This window comes from Carassius carassius, chromosome 38 (assembly GCF_963082965.1).
Source record: "Carassius carassius chromosome 38, fCarCar2.1, whole genome shotgun sequence".
Lineage (NCBI taxonomy): Eukaryota > Metazoa > Chordata > Actinopteri > Cypriniformes > Cyprinidae > Carassius > Carassius carassius.
Window position 1 is genome coordinate 15,382,975 of NC_081792.1, and position 18,214 is coordinate 15,401,188.

Genomic DNA, 18,214 nt, shown 5'->3' on the forward strand with positions numbered 1-18,214 from the left:
TACTTTTCATTATTTCATAGTCTAGTGTCCATAAATTATTCAATCTAAGCATTTTACATCATAGATTATTTATGCTTTGTAGCACTTTGACAAATTGTATTGTGACAGCGGTGCCAACAGAGAATTCTTGAGAACTGGATATGAAGGGAATGTCATTCAAATTCATTCGGAGTTCGGGGGACGATTCAGCTTGTGTGCTCAGTTGTGTAACAAACATTCCCCAGCCCAGGTTTTTACAATGTCTCCCTCACAACACATGATAATCAATTGTTTATATCAAGGTTTCAATTCACTTTCTACCCCAGCCGTAAGAAATTTTCACTCTGAGCCAATATAAACTGAACTCGACAACAGATGAGAGTCAGAATAGAAATAGAACTGCTTATGTTTATCTTTGCTTTAGGTTTTGTTTCTTTTCATTGCTGAGGAGAATGCTGGGTATGTGCCACCCCACGGAGCGAGCCAGTGTTTAAGTGGGCTCCTGGGACATGGAAGAGATTTGAGCACAAACAGTAAACGCTCTTATGAAATCTGCCTGCAATCTTACACTCATTGGCGTACTCTTTTGCTTTATTTGCATGAGAGGCTCGTCCTGAGGGTTAAGTCACCCGGCAGAGCAGAACATTGATCCACCAATCGAAGATGTGGGTTGTGCATGGCACGTCTCCTCCCAGGCTGTTTAAAGCACTTAGAGGTATAGAAAACAGTGGGTGTACATATACAGTATTCAAGGATTACAGACTCGCATGTGCGTTTGTTCTGCCAATACCACTCGAATACGTCTACAAATGCAGTGCAGCTGTTGTTTGAAATATTACTGACCTATTGGTGATTCTTATCTCATTTTTCTTCTCTCGGTGACTGGCCGGATCTGCAATAGCAGGCCACAGCCACTTGGGAGTGGTACAGAAATTGTCTTCAAATATTGATTTTTAAACCAGAAGTGATGTTGGGTCAGACCATGTATCAGGTTCATCCTCAGAGCACGGCGGCCTCTCGGGATGGCAAGCAGACATTCAATGTCTGCATCAGGATTTAGTGGCTTTCCGCTTTCCAGGAGAATGTACCGACGCAACAAAGCTTTTTTAGATGGACCTCTAGATAAACATATGCAGACAGACACAAACACACACCTGTGCAGAAAAATAAATAACATAGAAATAGTTCACAGACCTGGACTTTCAGTTGACCAATTGAAACGAGAATAGGATGAGCTTTTCCCAATAGTAACAGACCTAAAAATACCCCCGGACCATCCCAGGAGAGGGCTGGCAGTATCCTGGGCTTCAGTAATGAGAATTTGAGATGGCACTCGACCCTGTCTCCCAAGGCTCAACACTGGAATCACAGTGGGTCTGATACATTCATCATAGCTCACAAAGCAGACGGTTGGAGTCTGAAGGGGCTTTGAAGCCTGGAAGATGTCTGGGCAAGCCCAGGGCGACCATGGCATACAGGGCTATCTCGTAGAGAGAAAACCTCATTCAACACTTCACAAGCCACCAGAGCCCTGAGAAAGACATACAGAGATAAAGGCACAATGAACAGCGTCCTTTCTGAAATTTCGATCCAACCCTGGAAAAGGTAACGTTCAGCAAGGGCGAACAAAAGTACCAATTAGTGTTCAGAATTCAAGTTTAGGTTAGGTTAGAGTCTGTGGAGGAAGTCACTGAGATTAGAAAACCAATGATGAATGGTGGAGCTGATTCTATTTCAAACTTTATTACGATGCAGTATTGGGCACGAGTTATGCCTCTTCACATCTGAGCTTATCTTTAAACATGTTCATTATCTCAGTCAGCACATTGCTAGCTTGTTTTCAGAACTTCACAGAGTAATTTTGAGAGGTTCACGGTTAAGACATAAAACAAAGTTAAAAGCGAGAAGGTTCCTTGTTAAAAGTGCTCTAAGTAACTTTCTGGAATCATATACTGCACCTAGTGGCATAGATGTACTGTAGCATTATACAGAAGGTTGTTTTTTGTGAACTACTCCCTTAATTTAGTCTGAAACCAGCAGTGTCTGGTAATGGGGGCTGACAGCGAGTTTTATTCAGCAAGTCATGTGATCTCAACATGGTGGTCCCCATGAGGGTCTGAATAGCCCTTTGTAAAATAGAACAGCTTCTATTAAGTAATCACAATTTTAACCATATTTATCAGTATTATTAATTTATTTAGGTGTTAAATCCAGTAAAAAATACTTAGTGCACCTTTAAGTGGTTTGTGGATAATTTTACAGAGTAACATACAGTAGGAATTTTTAGCCAGCTGTCAGTTTAAATGTTTTCTGAAGGGGATAGCATCTGTAAAGCTCAAATTACATAACATTTTACAGCAGTGAGGAGCTGTATTTTACTGCAGTTTGCCTTTTTCTTTTTTTACTGTTGACTACATCACTTGCATTTCTATTTTGCATTTGTGGAAGAAAGCTTAATAAATGGTTCTCTCTTTAATTCCATCTTACACTGACAGTAAAAGACCAGAACATGGAAAACATCTCCATATGATCTTATCTAGGCCAAAAAAAATCACCCTTGAATTTGTTGTTATGATCCTATTCAGCAACCCTAATTAGAAGTGCAAAATGACTGAAAGCAGATAAACAGTGTTGAACTACTGTCTCATCATCATCAACCTGACTAACACACACTTACACAAACACATAAGCTCCCAGACAGGTCTGAACTGTCCACAGTTTGTCCTACAAGTCCCACATACTAGAATCTGTCTCACAAACGCACACACATACACGCAAGAGAGCCAGTGCCATAAATCCGAAAAGTCACTTTCAGCTGACAGATGCAGTCTGTCATATGAGCACCTGTGTGTCCAGCATCTTCAGTCGAACTTCAGGTTTATACAGAGATCCTTCTCCATCCTCATATCTACTGTCATAGCAAGGCGGCCATCTATAGTCTATAATGAGTTTGTCCATCTTTCACATGTACAGAATCGTCTGTAAAGTCAGTGTCTTAAACAAGATGGTCTTCTTTTCCATTAGGGGTTGGTAAGGAGCCGTGGACCTCTTGGTAGGGCAGCCATGTTCTTGCTATCGTGTAACCTATGAATAAAAAGAGAGGTAGGATTAAAGAACATATAACACAGTCACTGGAATGGCACCATCTGCTTTGATTTAATTAATATTTTTGTCATTTTCAGTAATGTATCTGTACTTTTTAAAAACAAAATAATACCAAATAAAAAAATGTTTTTAGAGAATTACTATATAGTAAAATTATACACAAAAACAATTATTGGTTCTCGGTTAATTTATACAATTGATAAATTGTTTAAAAAAAACTTTTAAATATGGTTTAAAGCAAAAAAAAATTATAAAAAATTATATACAATTAAATATTAGTAATAGATATTTGTTCCAAATTATTACATTACTATTTTATATAAATTATATATCAAATATTTTTGCAGTGTGTAAATCTCAGACAGAGATAAACTGGTGTCAGAAATGTTTTTCTTGTTTTAAACATGAATATTATATTACATTTATATTTTCATTTACATTATTATATTACTTGTATTACATTAAAATAATTGTATGCTTAAAAAAACTGCCAATGAAGCATGAAAAAATTATGCAAATTTTATCCTTGGTTAAATGTATAAAATTATTTAAACATTTTAAATCATTTAAATAAATAGGCAGTCATGGCTTAATGACTAGAATCAGACTTGTAACCCAAAGGTTGCGGGGTTCGAGTTTTGGTACCGCCAGGAATTATCGGTGGGGGGAGTGAATGACCAGTGCTTTCTTCCACCTTCAATACCACGACTGAGTTGACCTGGAGCAAGGCACCAAACCCTCTGCTGCTTCATGGGTGCCGCAGCAAAAATAGCTGCCCACTGCTCCAGGTGTGTCTGTGTGTGTGCACTCGGATGGGATTAATGTAGAGCACAAATTCCGAGTCTGGGACACCATAAGAAATACAGACAGTGGAGAAGGATAATAAAAATAAATAAGGACAGATATTCAGTGAATGATACAGGAGGAGAATGTAAAGATATATGAAGGCAGATGGAAAGAGACACAATGTGTATGAAGTGTGTGGTGAAGCCTGCTGGTCACTGTTCCATTTCCACTGCTATTAAATACAGAATGAATGCTCATTGGAGCAAGGCACACCCTCCCGCATCCCATCTGTGACTCGCCGCAGCCCATTGGCTACTGTGGTGGCAGAAGGCGGGGCTTAGCCCACTGCCAGTCAACTCAGCCAATAATAGACTCAATAAACAGAGTAATTACTCCAGAGCCATCATTCATTTCTCGTCTCTCCCTCTTACCAATTTAATTAGGACTCTTAATTTGAAAGTCTCAGAGGAACTCATAGCCATAATGCATTTTAATGAACACAACAGATGTTCTGCAGTTACTTTATAACTCTGAGCAATTATTCTTGTGGCACCTGTGTGTTCTCAGACACCTTTATTTCTTTAATACTTTATGTGTATGTCACACCTGCATGAAACAGCAGTTACCCTGGCGTTCACCGAACAAACAGAAGCACATCTGCACATCTCCAGTTCTCATATCTAATCATTATTTAAATTATGAGGTAGGCATTATCGTTTTAAAAACTTTCTTTCTGTTTGGAAACCTAATTTCACCAATCAATCTTATAATTCTTATATTTTGAGCCGTTGAACCACTAGTTCAGATATGATCTGGTGCACAAATTTAATTGCAAATTAGTCAGTTTTGCATTTCGTTTTTATGCCTTTTTCAAGTCAAAACTAGCATGGACCAATAAATGTTGTCTCTGCATGTTTGTCTAGGCTTGGCTTTTGAAAATTCTCCTTCGAACTTTGTAAGCTTTCTCTGTACAACTGATGTCCTTGGGGATTTATTCGCTGAGCCACAAACTCTGTGGAGTCATTGAAATGTTATATATCTTCAAGCTTTGCTCATTCTTTAATAAGTCTCTTTTAAAAAGTTTGAGTCGTGTGTCTGTCTATAACTTACTGTAGAGATGTACTGTAAAACTGAAAAAAGTGCCGTACCTGCAGTAATCTGCCCATAAAACATGAGAACATCTGAAGTGGTGTGTTTAATTGTTGTAGAAAACCCTATGTGAGACCATTTTATCTCCTTCTTGTTCTCTCAGGGTCTTCAGAGAACACTCTTATAAAAGTAAGGCCTCAACAAAATGTTGCTTTGAAGAATGGTTTGCCTGAGAAAAAGGCATTGGGAGAATGGGCCTTCAAAGAAATGCCTTCTGAGAATATTGCTGGGGAGGGTTTTAATGGCATATATAGTAGCTCTTAGAAATGTCTAGAAAAGGTACTTTTATGGCAATTCAAAAGGTTCTTAGATTCTCTGCTTACCATGGGCAGAGGATAATATTAGTGCCAACCTGGCTCTCTTGGACTTAAATGTAGCATGTGTCAGATTGCAGCCAGGTTTAATTAGTGTGGCCCTACATTTCCTTAAGAACCAAATAAACCACATCAGCAAAATGCAACTCGCATTTACTTGGCCCACTTACCTTGGTGGTTTTGACTTTGTTACCGGTGCTGCAGGACCAACCAGTCAGGTCTGGAAGAGCTTTACACTCCTCGCCATCCAAACATGGGTGCATTTGACACCACCACTTCTGCAGCACGATGGAAGCTGAAAAAGAGATGGGGAAATTGAAATACTGAATTACTATCAACATTATTATCTTCAGATTATCTCCTACTGTATGCATCACTTAACATTTCTTTGAATTTCCATCAAAAGTGATCATTTTAAATGGAGTCGATCTACTAAATGAACAAAGAATATTCTGTGTTGTGAAAATATTAGAATGACATTAATAAAAATAATACAATTATATTGTAATTTATATCAAATAAAGGCCTGGTCGAAGAATAGATAACTATAAAGATGACTATAACATTAACTTTAGCATCCACACCAACATACGTAAATTCTGTTAATCATAAACGTTGCAGTTGTCGTCTGCCGCTTTAAATGCTCAAGCTCTTTAGATTTGGGGGGATTCTAAATTAAATGTCAATTTTTTTATTGTTCATCAGCTGGAAATAAATCTGGAAGTGATTTTAGTCATTGGTTTTACAACTGTGGCAGTGACTTTCTCATAAATTATTATTAAAACGTTCTAGGAATAGTTTTATCATCCTTGGAGTGAACAACTGGTAACAATGGAAAATTTCAGGTGTAGGTTTGACCTGCGATGGCAAGTGAAACAACTAAGATGACTAATACAGATCTCATCACTTCCCAGCTGAGAAATGAAAATAACGACATTTTCTCACAAACAGACACCTGCTGTAGCACAGGTTGGATAATCAGTTGTTAACACCTCACAAGAAGATTTAAAAAAAACTTCCTTTTTGCTGCCACCTTGATGTGTTATAGCACAGGAAGTCATGCTTCATTAATCACTTTGAATAGTGATATATTGGAAACAGCTTCTCCGATGTAACTACATGATAAACCGCATAATGTCTTCTCAAATAAAGAATCACATCTTCTTTTTATATGTTAGATTTCAGTTCATGTCAAATCCAGGTCTGAGAAGCCAATCAATAGCCTGTTCAAATGATGCTTATTGAGATGAGTGTGTCCATTAAAGAGCCGCTCACAAGCCCATTGTTCCCAATCACAGGAGGAGAAGCGAAAATGAGCTTTACATGGAATTATGCAAAGGAACACACGCAAATCCTCTCAAGCATTGTGAGTGAACATCTTACACTGAGTCGGGAGTGAAAGCAGGGCTTTATACAGCATCTGTATTTGTTGATTTGGAGAGGATGGCTATATCCACATGATTCTGTTGTAAATCAACTAAATTAGCAGTTGCAAAGGCAGTGGGATACAGTAACTACCGTGTGAGCGTCTTTCCGTCTGTGTGTAATGTCTGAATGCAGTTGTTCAGAGAATCAGTGGGTGCTTAATTAGCATTAATGTGGGCATTATTAGGTATAATGGCAGACTTAATAAAGGATGTTTTCATTACCGTCGAAAGCTCTCCATAATTTGGCTGCATGAGTGTGTTGTGAAACTAAACAATCATACCCACAACAATAAGAGTGCATTATTTTAGTTACCATCCAAAAGCAACTGCAAGATACACATTGGTCATAGTCATCCTCAAAGTCGTGATTCAAATTCGCATTAAACACACCTATTCTTCAACTCTTTTACCAAAGTTATTATCAGACAAAATTATCAAAGAAACACTTTTCTTGAATTTACAGGAAACATAAGTTTAGCAGAACTATAAGTCAACATTTAGTCCCAAACTGCAAAGTGTGACACGGCTGCTGAAAATTCAGCTTTGCCATTAAAGGAATAGGTTACACTTTATAATATATCAAAGGTCGACAAAAAGAACAGAATTGTATATTTTATAGCACATGATAGAGCAGGTGTTTTAAACTGAGGATTTGAAACTTCCCCAAAGAAAAAGGCCAGTTGAGCTGCTAAAGCTTTTCAGGAGTTAAATGGCTTTAGGTTTGCAATTGTGGACACCTTTATCTGAACCTCTTTTTTGGCCAAAGTTTGGCCAAAGCCCACATACTTGGGAAGGATTTTTCTTGCTTTAGTGCTGGAGTGGCAAGAACAACTGCAAGACATTGATGGTCCTTCTATTTCCAGTAACAAAAAGCCCTATCTGAGGATATGGAGGCACTCATTTAAGCTTTGATTTCCTGTATGGCAATTTGTAGGATTTAGACAGTGTCGTTGAGAAACAGATGTGAGAAACTATCCAGGGTACAGAAATATTTTTGCTACCCCATTTCTGTTCTGTGTTTGAAATGTGTCTGACATCATGTGGCGGCTGTGGAAACTGCAGGATAAGATGCGGGCAGGCAACTTTGTAGGGAAAAGGAGAGAGAGGGAGACAGATTGGGGGAAAAAAACTGACAAGAGGGAAAAGCAGAGAGCAAGATGAAATGGGAACAGCATGTCAGACATCTTGAGAAAGTGCCTTACTGTCTGTCTTTTCTTGTTTGTGTTTGTAATTGTTGGCACTAGGGTTTGTGGCATGTTGTAGGGCCTGGTAGGGAAACCCAGCATATGGTAATCATAAGTATTCTAAATCATGCAGACTTTCTTTCAAACACACAAACCTTGCCACTATTGACAAAATGATGCATATGTCACAATGAGAGATGAAAGGAAAAACAACCAGCATTTCAACTTGTGTGCTTGCAAACTTAAATATTTGCATATTTAAGGAGTTTCATATTAGTCAAGCCATTGTAAATTGACTTGAACAGCGAACATTGATCTGTTTATTTTAGCATCTCGACAAAGCAACACTAACTCAAGCAATGGTGTGCATTTGGGGACTTCAAACTCTCCAGTTATCCAACCAATGGCAGAGGAGGGCGTATTTGAGAAACCTGTTTGAAAACCATCATGATAATCTTCCATTTGAACACAACATTTGTGAATTTTGAAGCTTAAATAAAGTCTTCAATGTCACCATCATTAAGCTTTCAGCAACTCTTTCAGTCTTTAAAAAAAAAATGTTTGAAAGATTGAGTTCAAATAGTTTGCAAAAGTGCGAAAATAACAAGAATCTGAAAAAGTGGGCTATTGAGTAATTGAGTTTACCTAGATTACTCTTGTAGTGCAATTTAACCATTTGTTAGCAACTGCATTTTTCAAGACAAGTAAAAGCTAACCCAAAGGGTTATTACTGATGTATTTTGCATGTTGTAGAATAAAACGTGAAAATATCTTGAGCTTGTGGTAACCACATTTCAGACATTTAACCAAAATGCAAAAGAACTAAATGACTAGCAAAGGAAAAAGAAGAGCTAATATGTTAATTCATGCTAAAAATGCTAACAAAAACATGTCATCCCTGCAGCACTCTGTTGTTGCAATTCCATTTGTTGACACTTGCAGCACAGAAATTACACAGTACAAATTTAATTGTTTTCCTGCATCCAGAGTTCAGCCCGCCTTGGTGAATGAATCAAGCTTATACAGTAAATTATAATAAATGTACTACACCGAATGTGTTTACACAACAAAGCTATAAACCTGCACAACACAAACATGCACATTTTGCAGTATCTGAGACTAATGGGATTGGTAAACAATAATGTATATCTGTACAAGTATATGCATATGTGTGTGCATCCCAACTAGCACACCTCACATTGTGGTTTATCTCGCAGCGACTCAAAACTCCTTAGTATCAATCCAAATCCATTTATACCCGTCTATTAGATTAGCCAGAACTCCGTCTCAGCAGCGCAAAGCTTGAAATGACCTAATTTACAACACTATCAGCTTAGCTACAGATTCTGCCTTGACACACATTAATGCAGTGTATTAATTCAGTATCACTCTCTGCAGGCTAAAAGCATATTTGTCTCCTTAAGGATATTCCCGAAGAGCAGCGCAGAAAACACACCTGACCCCAACGACCTATTTATTAAACAGCAGGCATTCCAGCTCACAAATCCGACACACGACTCGCTGTGCATCAGTAAAGTCACTGTGGGTTTTCTCCACATCTGCCACTGCATAAATATAACTTACTTAAATATAACTTCAGCCTTATATTGGCACAAGATATGGAGTAAGGTACATGCTGGTTGTAAATGCCACATATGATAAGTCATTCACTGTGCATGTTTCTAATTGAATTCAACACTGGTGGGACTAATCACTGTTTAAACAAGTGTTTATTCAAGGACCCAGCAACAACAGATTGAATCAATGCAGAAAATTAAGCCAGAGCCAAAAAACTGAAAGTAATTATGTTAGAGCAGATTTTATTGGCTGAATTCATAAGGTTATCTGCAAATAACTGCAATCTACAACATTAATTCATTATTTTATTCGTTTAAAAAAAAACTGATTTATAATTTATATGTAATGATAAATTATCTATAATGGAATTATAATTTTACATTTTAAAAAAGGCTATTAAAAAGGATATTACATAAGGAGAACACAACAACACGCATTTCTGATTAGTCATTTGTCTGCCTAATACCTAATGCACAGAAATTTGTGTTTATTAAAAATAATTTGACGGTAAGGTGATTGACAGACTTTAACAAATGCAACACTGGGAAATTAGAAGATTTCTAACGGTAACCGAAATACCAATTATAATGGAATACCTGCAATCTAAACCATTTATGTTTGTATGCATGTAGGAACAGTATGTTTATTTTGTTTATTTAATATTAAGTTGCATTGTTTTAAGAAACTTAAATAATAAAGGAGAACATAACACTTGATTCTTGATTCAGCCTTATAGCTAATGCACACAAAATGAAGGTATTTGAAAAAAGCCTGACACTGGAAAACTGAATGATTTCTAACATTAATATGAATAAAAACTTATCCTAAAAACTGCTATCTAAAATGTAATCATTCATTCATTCATTCATTTACAATGTACTTATTTTTGACACCCCGTCCATGACCATCCCTGGCAATTGACTTTTTAATAGTTTCTAATAAATAGGTTTGTTTAATAGGTCTAATTTCGTGTCGCTTATATCACTCTATTAATTTCAAGAAGTAATATTTCATTTATTTATTTAGTTAGTTAGTTAGTTAAAAAAAGCAGAATAATGTACAGCTTGTCTGGCATGATCGCAAAATCATTACATTTGAATCATGGCGCTTCCTGTGGACAGATGTCTAGATGAACTAGGTGCTGGACTTATTAGACAGGGCCTTGACGGTCCTGAATGTGTGGTCGGCAGAGGCCTGCAGATACTCGAGAGCTCACAGAGGAGTGACCAGAGATACGGCCACAGAGTACCAAAGGACCTCTGCATCAGATGACAGAGATATTTAATCCCTTATTTATTACATTCTCATTGATTCTGAAACTAATTGATTAGCCATAAGAAGGTATATCTCAGGTATATTCTCTTCTGAAGGTTTCAATGAAGTTTCTTTCAGCTCTTTCTCAGGCTCCTCTCTTGCGCTCACTAATGTTTTAATGATATGTGAATGGGAAATGTGCCAAACAGAGGAACAACACAATACAAATATTTAATACAGTAAAAGAAATAGGATCTTCAAGTTAATTTGTAATATATCACAGGAAAATCACAATTACTCCCATCTACCATTTCTTTTCTTAAAACCCTTTTTTTAAAACTGTATTTAAAAATAAATTGAAATATATTTCTCAGTATCTGCTGTTTAAAGCAGAACTGTGTGGTATACAAAGTGACATTTGCAGGACAAAAACACAGATTTTTATGTTTGCATGAGAATATAAAAAAAGGGAAAAAATAAGTCTCTTTTGCTCACCAAAGTTACATTTATTTATAACAATAATAACATGTAAATTTAAAATGTAAAATTTTAAATATTTTTTTTTTATTTCAATATATTTCAAATATAATTTATATATTCCTGTGATGCAAAACAACATTTTCAGCATTGTGTCACATAACTTTAGTGTCACATGATCCCTCAGAAATCATTCTAATATGCTGATTTGATGCTCAAGAAACATTTATCATTATTATCAATGTTTAAAACAGTTGTGCTGCCTGTTATTTTTGTCGAATGATACATTTATTCATTTTTGCTTTACACACATGGGAACTTTAGCACAGAACTGATGCCATATAATATGACATAAAGCTTTTTCTCATGCTACACCACTACAAAAATAGCTTCTTTCTGGAAAACCTACACAGTTTCTAAGCTACTGAAAAATGTAGTTAGTCGTGTCACTACTTCTTGTTAGCTACTCTCCAACTCTGTGCTGAGTATTAGATATTTATGAAGCTTCAGAAGCTGACAATATGTTCCTACAGTATGTGACCCCCTCCAGAGGCCTGTGTGGTCCTGAGGGAGAAAGTGAGACTGATGGCCTGAGGGATCTAGAGATCCAGCAATGTTGATAGAGGAAAATGACCCTCACCACTCTCTCCTTCACTGCACAAAAACATAGGTCAATCATACTGACTCTCTCTTACATCAGCACAAAGCCAACACAACCTCCACAACCGATGTGAGTTCATACACAGCCGTTCTTCTTTCTGCTGTTCTGTTTATACCAATAGTTTTAAAAGACAAAGACATACATGCACATACATGCATATAAAAAAGACAAAGACAATCGCACACACATGCATACAAAAAGACAAAGACAAACTCATATACATGCATATAATAATCACATAATATTCCAATGGTAAGATTAGTACGAATACTACCGTTCAACTGTGTTTGCATTAAATTGATCTAAAAGACTTTTACATTGTAACAAAACATTTCTACTTCAATTAAATGCTATTCTTTTGAACTTATAATTCATCAAAAAAATAATAATAATAAATCCTGAAACAAAAGGAATCACGGTTTTCACAAAAATATTAAGCAACTGTTTTCAACATTGATAATAATAGGAAACACATTTCAGTGATTTGGGAAAGATCATGAGATATTGAAGTCTGGAGTAATGACTGCTAAAAATTCAGTTTTTCATAAAGAATAAATTATATTTTAAAATATATTGAAATAGAAAACTTTTATTTCAAACTGTAATTATATATATATATATATTAAATTAACATATAATATCTACAACAAATAATTATTTATATATAATATAAAATAATGAAGGTATTAAGTGCATAAATAGAAACACAATGAATAGATGAATTTATCCCTACGCTTGTGCGTGATATCTTTTTGTAGTTTTTGGTTGTTTTTCTCCTGGTTACATCAGATTCCTTGTGCCTCCATAATACAGCCCTGTAGTCCACTTCTGTGGAAAATACATAATGTGCATAGGACCCATTTTTGTCATTACATGAACTATTTTCAAAGAGAGCCATGAAAGTCATAACATGGAATACCTCCCCTGGTGCAGCCCTCCCTAATTTCTATTGGGGTCTTTTGTCTCGGGTGTCAAAGAAGACAAAGAAGAAAAATGGCTGCCAGCATTCGCCCTCTTGCCTTCATAACCAAAGAGCGTACAGTATGACCGAGGGGACACATTTAAACCTCCTTCATCACCAAAACTACACTCTCTTGTCCTAAACCTTTAGGTAATAGAGAAGAGATGGAGTGGAGGATTTTGTAGTCACATTTGTCACATGGATAATGGCTTTGATACCAAAATAATGTTTTTAAAATCAGAGACCTTTCCCAATGAAACCCATTCACAATTGGCCACAGGAGACATGTTAACGTCAGGTATAAATGGTAATTTGTCTGTGCAGATCATGTGTGAACGGATCACTCAAGATGGATGATAATACCAGGGTAAATAGGCCCATTTTAATGTCCTCATACTGTACAAGACCAATGTTGATGCACTTTTTATTTTGCACATCCTCATAATATTTTTATTTTGCACATCCTCATAATATTTCTAAACCAGGCTCATTAGAAATATATGACTTTGCCTAAATTTCTGCAAGACCTGAAATGCATTGCACCGAGTAAATTTCACTGTACTTTTCAGAGGTCATGTCCACAAAAGGTGCTATAAGCAATATTTTTTTTCTCCATTGCAGATGCGGGTTTGTTAAACAACACAGTGTTATGACATTCATGCCTGTGAATACAAAATGGTTGCAAAATGTTATTGCATTGCAAGAATTAAAATGAAATGTCTGGCACTAAATAGCATGTTTAATTTTCTCCGAAACATATAAACGTGACTGTGCCTGTGTTTAATTTTTTTTATTATTATTTTTTTTATTTAGCACATCCGTCGCATTTGAAATTAATATACCACCTACACTAAACCCTAACGTAATCCTACCAGATGTTCCCATGGTTCAGTTGTAGAGCATTGTGTTAGCAGTGCAAAAGGTTGTGGGTTCAATTTCCAGGAGCACACATACTGGTAAAAAATGTACAGGCTGAATGCACTGTAAGTTGCTTTGGATAAAAGTGTCTGCTAAATGTATAAATGAAAGAAATAACATAGGTAAACGAGATAAAAACACATTTGCTGAAGCAACCGTGTCATTTAAGCTTCCTTATTTAAGGCTTTGAGCACTTTTGTGGAATGTCACAAGTCGCAACTGATGTTTCATGGTACTTGGATCAATTAGCATCACAATCCTGCACCAGGTGAGCCACTGAGCAAACTTAGAAAAGCAATACATATGGAGTGGATTATGTGATTCAGAGGTTAAAATGTAATATTTAACAATTCATGCACTATAGTAAACATGTTTTGAGGTCATAACATAGTATTTTGCAAGGAACTGCTCAAAAATCTAAATTTGTTTTACTGTTCATTTCATAGGTTTTTGTAGGTTTGCAGAAATGTAGGCAGAGTCACGTATTTACAATTAACCTGGGTTGAATATTTCAGCACCTTGTACTTTATTCATATTGCTTTTGTATATTTCTTATCATTTTAATATTTATTATTTACATTTATTGCAAAAAAAAAAAGTTTTTTGACAGTGAAGGGTAAACACCAACACATGAAAATCACTTACCCTCCACACAAGAAGGCTGTGCTCGTGTTGTACCAGCCACCTGACCAGGGAAACAAGAGCACTTGACAGTCTGTGAACGTTCCTCTATCTTGTTCTTATTGCAGCACCGATTGACAGCTACCACCTCACAGGTTCCCTGCTTCACCTGGTATGAAGCTGCAGAAAAGGGACAGAAAAATCAAAAGAATAAAGACACTTTCTCTACTCTATCTTAGTAAAGCTTGTTCTAAAAATATGCACAAAAAGCATATGTATTGCTCAAAGCAAATATTGAGCATGCTGCTCTTCTGTTTTTGCCGACTGAATGAGGAGATATGTGTTTTGGCCACATCTGAGGCAAGTGCATCGCATTATACACTTTCATCAACTTTTACAGGTTATATAATGTTATCATTGATATAAGGGCGCTTAGTTTTTCTTGTTGATACACTTGGCTAAAATCTCATGATATAAATGATTATCCAATTTAATACGAACAAAAATATATTGGCAAGATAGCAAAAAACATACATCTACGGTCTTCAAACACACAAAATATTAGGGAAAACAAACATGCGCTCTCTGACTTCTCGTCTTTAACCGGAGAACAAAATTGAACTGACACTCAGCGAAAACATGCCTCACAGACATGATAAATATGTCTATAGAAAGCTTTAAATGACCATTTAACGAAATTAAACAAATCGAAAACAAAAACTTTTTCATTTTGTAATTATAATCTGTAAAGGTGCACTTCTCTAAAGGCGTGTCTAATGACGAGTCAGGCAACTTCATAGGCTACTTACGACACAGACTCAGAAAACACTAGTTTATTAGTAAATAATTCAAATATCTCCTTACTATTTCCCCCTGATACATTTATGGTAGCTAATTACTTTTGCCGGTGCTTTGCAAGCTTAATTACGTGTATTTGACCGCAGAACTGTTCAGCTGCGCTGCTGCGGTACACTAAATAAACACTGTCAAGCAGCTCTAGACAGTCGAGATAACACGTACGGTCTTGCGTTGTTTCTGCCAGTGCATAAATTATTTTTTTTTTCATCACTAATTGATGGAAGTCTAAAATATACAAATAAAACGAAGTCTTAAACAGACCCGATCCGCGTCTGAACTGTGGCGTGAAAATTGGCCTGAAGCCAGCCCGAGGGGCGTAAAAAAGTCGGGCTGAAATGCAGGGCTCTACTCTGCCATACGGAAACACCGCCCCTGGAGGAGGGGGATCCGGCCCAAATGAGGTGCCGGATCCTATTTCGGAGGTGCCGAATCCAGATACGGCTTGTTCCGGCACAAATTAAGCCCTGAGTCTGTTCTTACAGTTAGCAGAGCAAGACAGCAAAAGATCAAGAGAGGAAATGCCAATTTAATTTGTGTATAGATGTAAATAAACAAAGCTATTTAAAGGTTTGCTTATGGATTTAACCCTAACATTTAATAATAATAATATCCCACCCAATATAAGAAACAGCATCTATATTTAATTGAGAGTGGCAGCATCTAACAAGCAGCTTAAGGGCTGCCAGGTCCAAATCTTCGCTCTTTTTCTTTCCCACTTCCCCTAGCATAATAAACACAGAGCTCTATTCTTCTGTTCGGAGTGTAAATAAATTGCTTGAGCAATGGATTTTTTTCTTTTTACAGCCAGTCTAACATGAGTGCTCAATTACAGCCAAGATTTGTCTCCAAGAAACTCGGATTCCTCTATGCAGTGTGAGTACTGGTCAATGCCTCATTGTACATGCAATGTGGTAATACGAATATGTCATAATATGTGATTTTTGGACTGAGACGCACGCGTACATGATTGAATGTGGTAATACGAAAATGCATTATGAAATATTTAGAGCTGTTACAACAGGTGGCTGTGGAAAATAACATATCCAAATGATTTAAATCACAGTGTGGATGACGTCATCAAACACCATTAGCATTCCTCAGATACAAAAATAGTTCGTCAGTCTGTGTTTACTGATAAATTTATATGTGGCATAACCATCTGCCCTGCTGTCATGAGAGAGAGTAAGCAGGCATCAGGCGACATGGATTTAAGGAGAACATGAGTCGCTTTCTTCTCTTGGGACATTGCTAGCCAACATTCATTACAGGACGGAAGGAGCCATTCACAGAGAAAGCGTTTTTGTATTTAAAAGTCCAAGACGCAGTGCAAATGGAAAAAAAGTTTTAAAAAGTTGTCATTTTTTTAGTAGGACTTTTTTTTTTTAGCTACATTACCCCATCACCCTGTCCTCTCTACCCAACATGGACCCCGCCGACTAGGCTTTAATTAGAGGAAGTTAGTGGAGTCCAGGGGGTGAATGCTCACAGGCTGACTGTACGTGTGCATGCCTCTCAAGAGCTCAACGTGCTCTGTCTCTGTAAGCTCCGACATTGCTGGATAAACAACAGATAAGGGCAGATCTCTAACTGTGACTATGACTGACACCACGGGGCCTCATGTCAGATCCTGCATGGGTATCGCAGACATAATGAATGATGGATGGTGTGCTTCTGTATTCTGAAGAGGAGGTGGTAGGGGATTTTATCTGAAAAAGTGTCTGTGTTGTGTGATTTTGTATCTGAAGCTTTCCCGCGTTGTTATCGTTAACTAAAACTATTACAAATCATTTTCTAAAACAAAAGTTTTATATTTGCATTTGAAATATTGCCTTGCAAACTAAATGAAATAAATAAGTTGAAGCAAAATATTAATAAATACTATAATGGCATATAATTATACACTAAAATAACAATGATGCTTTAAAAGACTGCAGAACTTAGTCGTTATTTAAACTCTTAAAAAATAATTAGTTAAATTAGTAGCATATGGAGTTATAGCAAAACCATGGGTTTAATACCCTGAGACTGCATAAACTGATAAAATGTATGAATGCAAGGTGCTTTGAAAAAAAATATATATATATATATATGCTGAAATTATATAGAAATGCTGTGTGTGTCATTCTATTCATCAAATAATCAGAAAAAGTACCCGTTTCCACAAAAATATTAAGCAGGTCAACTGTTTTCAACATTGACAATAAGAAATGTTTCTTAAGCATCAAAGCAGCATATTAGTATGATTTCAGAAAGATCATGGGACATTAAATGCTGGAGTAATGGCTGATGAAAATACAGCTTTGCCATCATAGGAATATATTTCATTTTAAAATATTTTAAAATAATCAACAGTTTTGCAAATTGTTATACTCTTTCACAGTATTTCGCTTTAACTATAATTTTAATCAAATAAATGCACCCATAAGAGACTTCGACACCAAACTTTCCAGTGGTAGTATAGTAATGTTAATATAGTATGCTATTCTATTCTTAACAAGCATTTTCACAATGCACCAAATGGGCTGCTTTTAAGCACCTGCATTTCAAATTTTAATTGGAACTTATTTTTTTTAGAGTTACTTTCCTGGAAGTGCACTGTGTGTTCCAATTTGCACATGAACATGCGTGTGTGAGTTTTGTACACCTTGTTAGTGTGCAGACTGTAGAGAAGCAAGAAGTTGGAGGCTCAGTGCTCAGGGGAAGACCCCGTCACCCCTAGACCCCAAGAACAAAGGCCATACTGCCTCCTACTGGCATAATGGGGTCATTGGAAAGCCATAAGCATCAAGCGTATACACATCCCACTTCCTACCTAAGTAGCTTGCTTGCTTTCAGGTATACACTCATGCGCATAACAACCCTTTATATACCATTGACAGTCATTTACAATAATCTGATAAGCAATTCCCTGGATTTAACAACATACTGTGCAGAGAAATCAC

General features: G+C 36.6%; 1 protein-coding gene across 1 annotated transcript in view; it reads right to left on the reverse strand.

Annotated features, from left to right (window-relative positions):
* Positions 1 to 1,706: 1,706 nt before the first annotated feature.
* LOC132119025 (chemokine-like protein TAFA-4) overlaps positions 1,707 to 18,214 on the reverse strand; it is a 41,224-nt gene continuing 24,716 nt past the window's right edge. The window contains exons 4-6 of the mRNA XM_059528767.1: positions 14,439 to 14,594; positions 5,504 to 5,628; positions 1,707 to 3,063 (exon numbers count right to left, since the gene is read on the reverse strand). Coding sequence (XP_059384750.1) covers positions 3,052 to 3,063; positions 5,504 to 5,628; positions 14,439 to 14,594 — 293 coding nt within the window. The 3' untranslated portion in view covers positions 1,707 to 3,051. The remainder of the gene's footprint in view (positions 3,064 to 5,503; positions 5,629 to 14,438; positions 14,595 to 18,214) is intronic.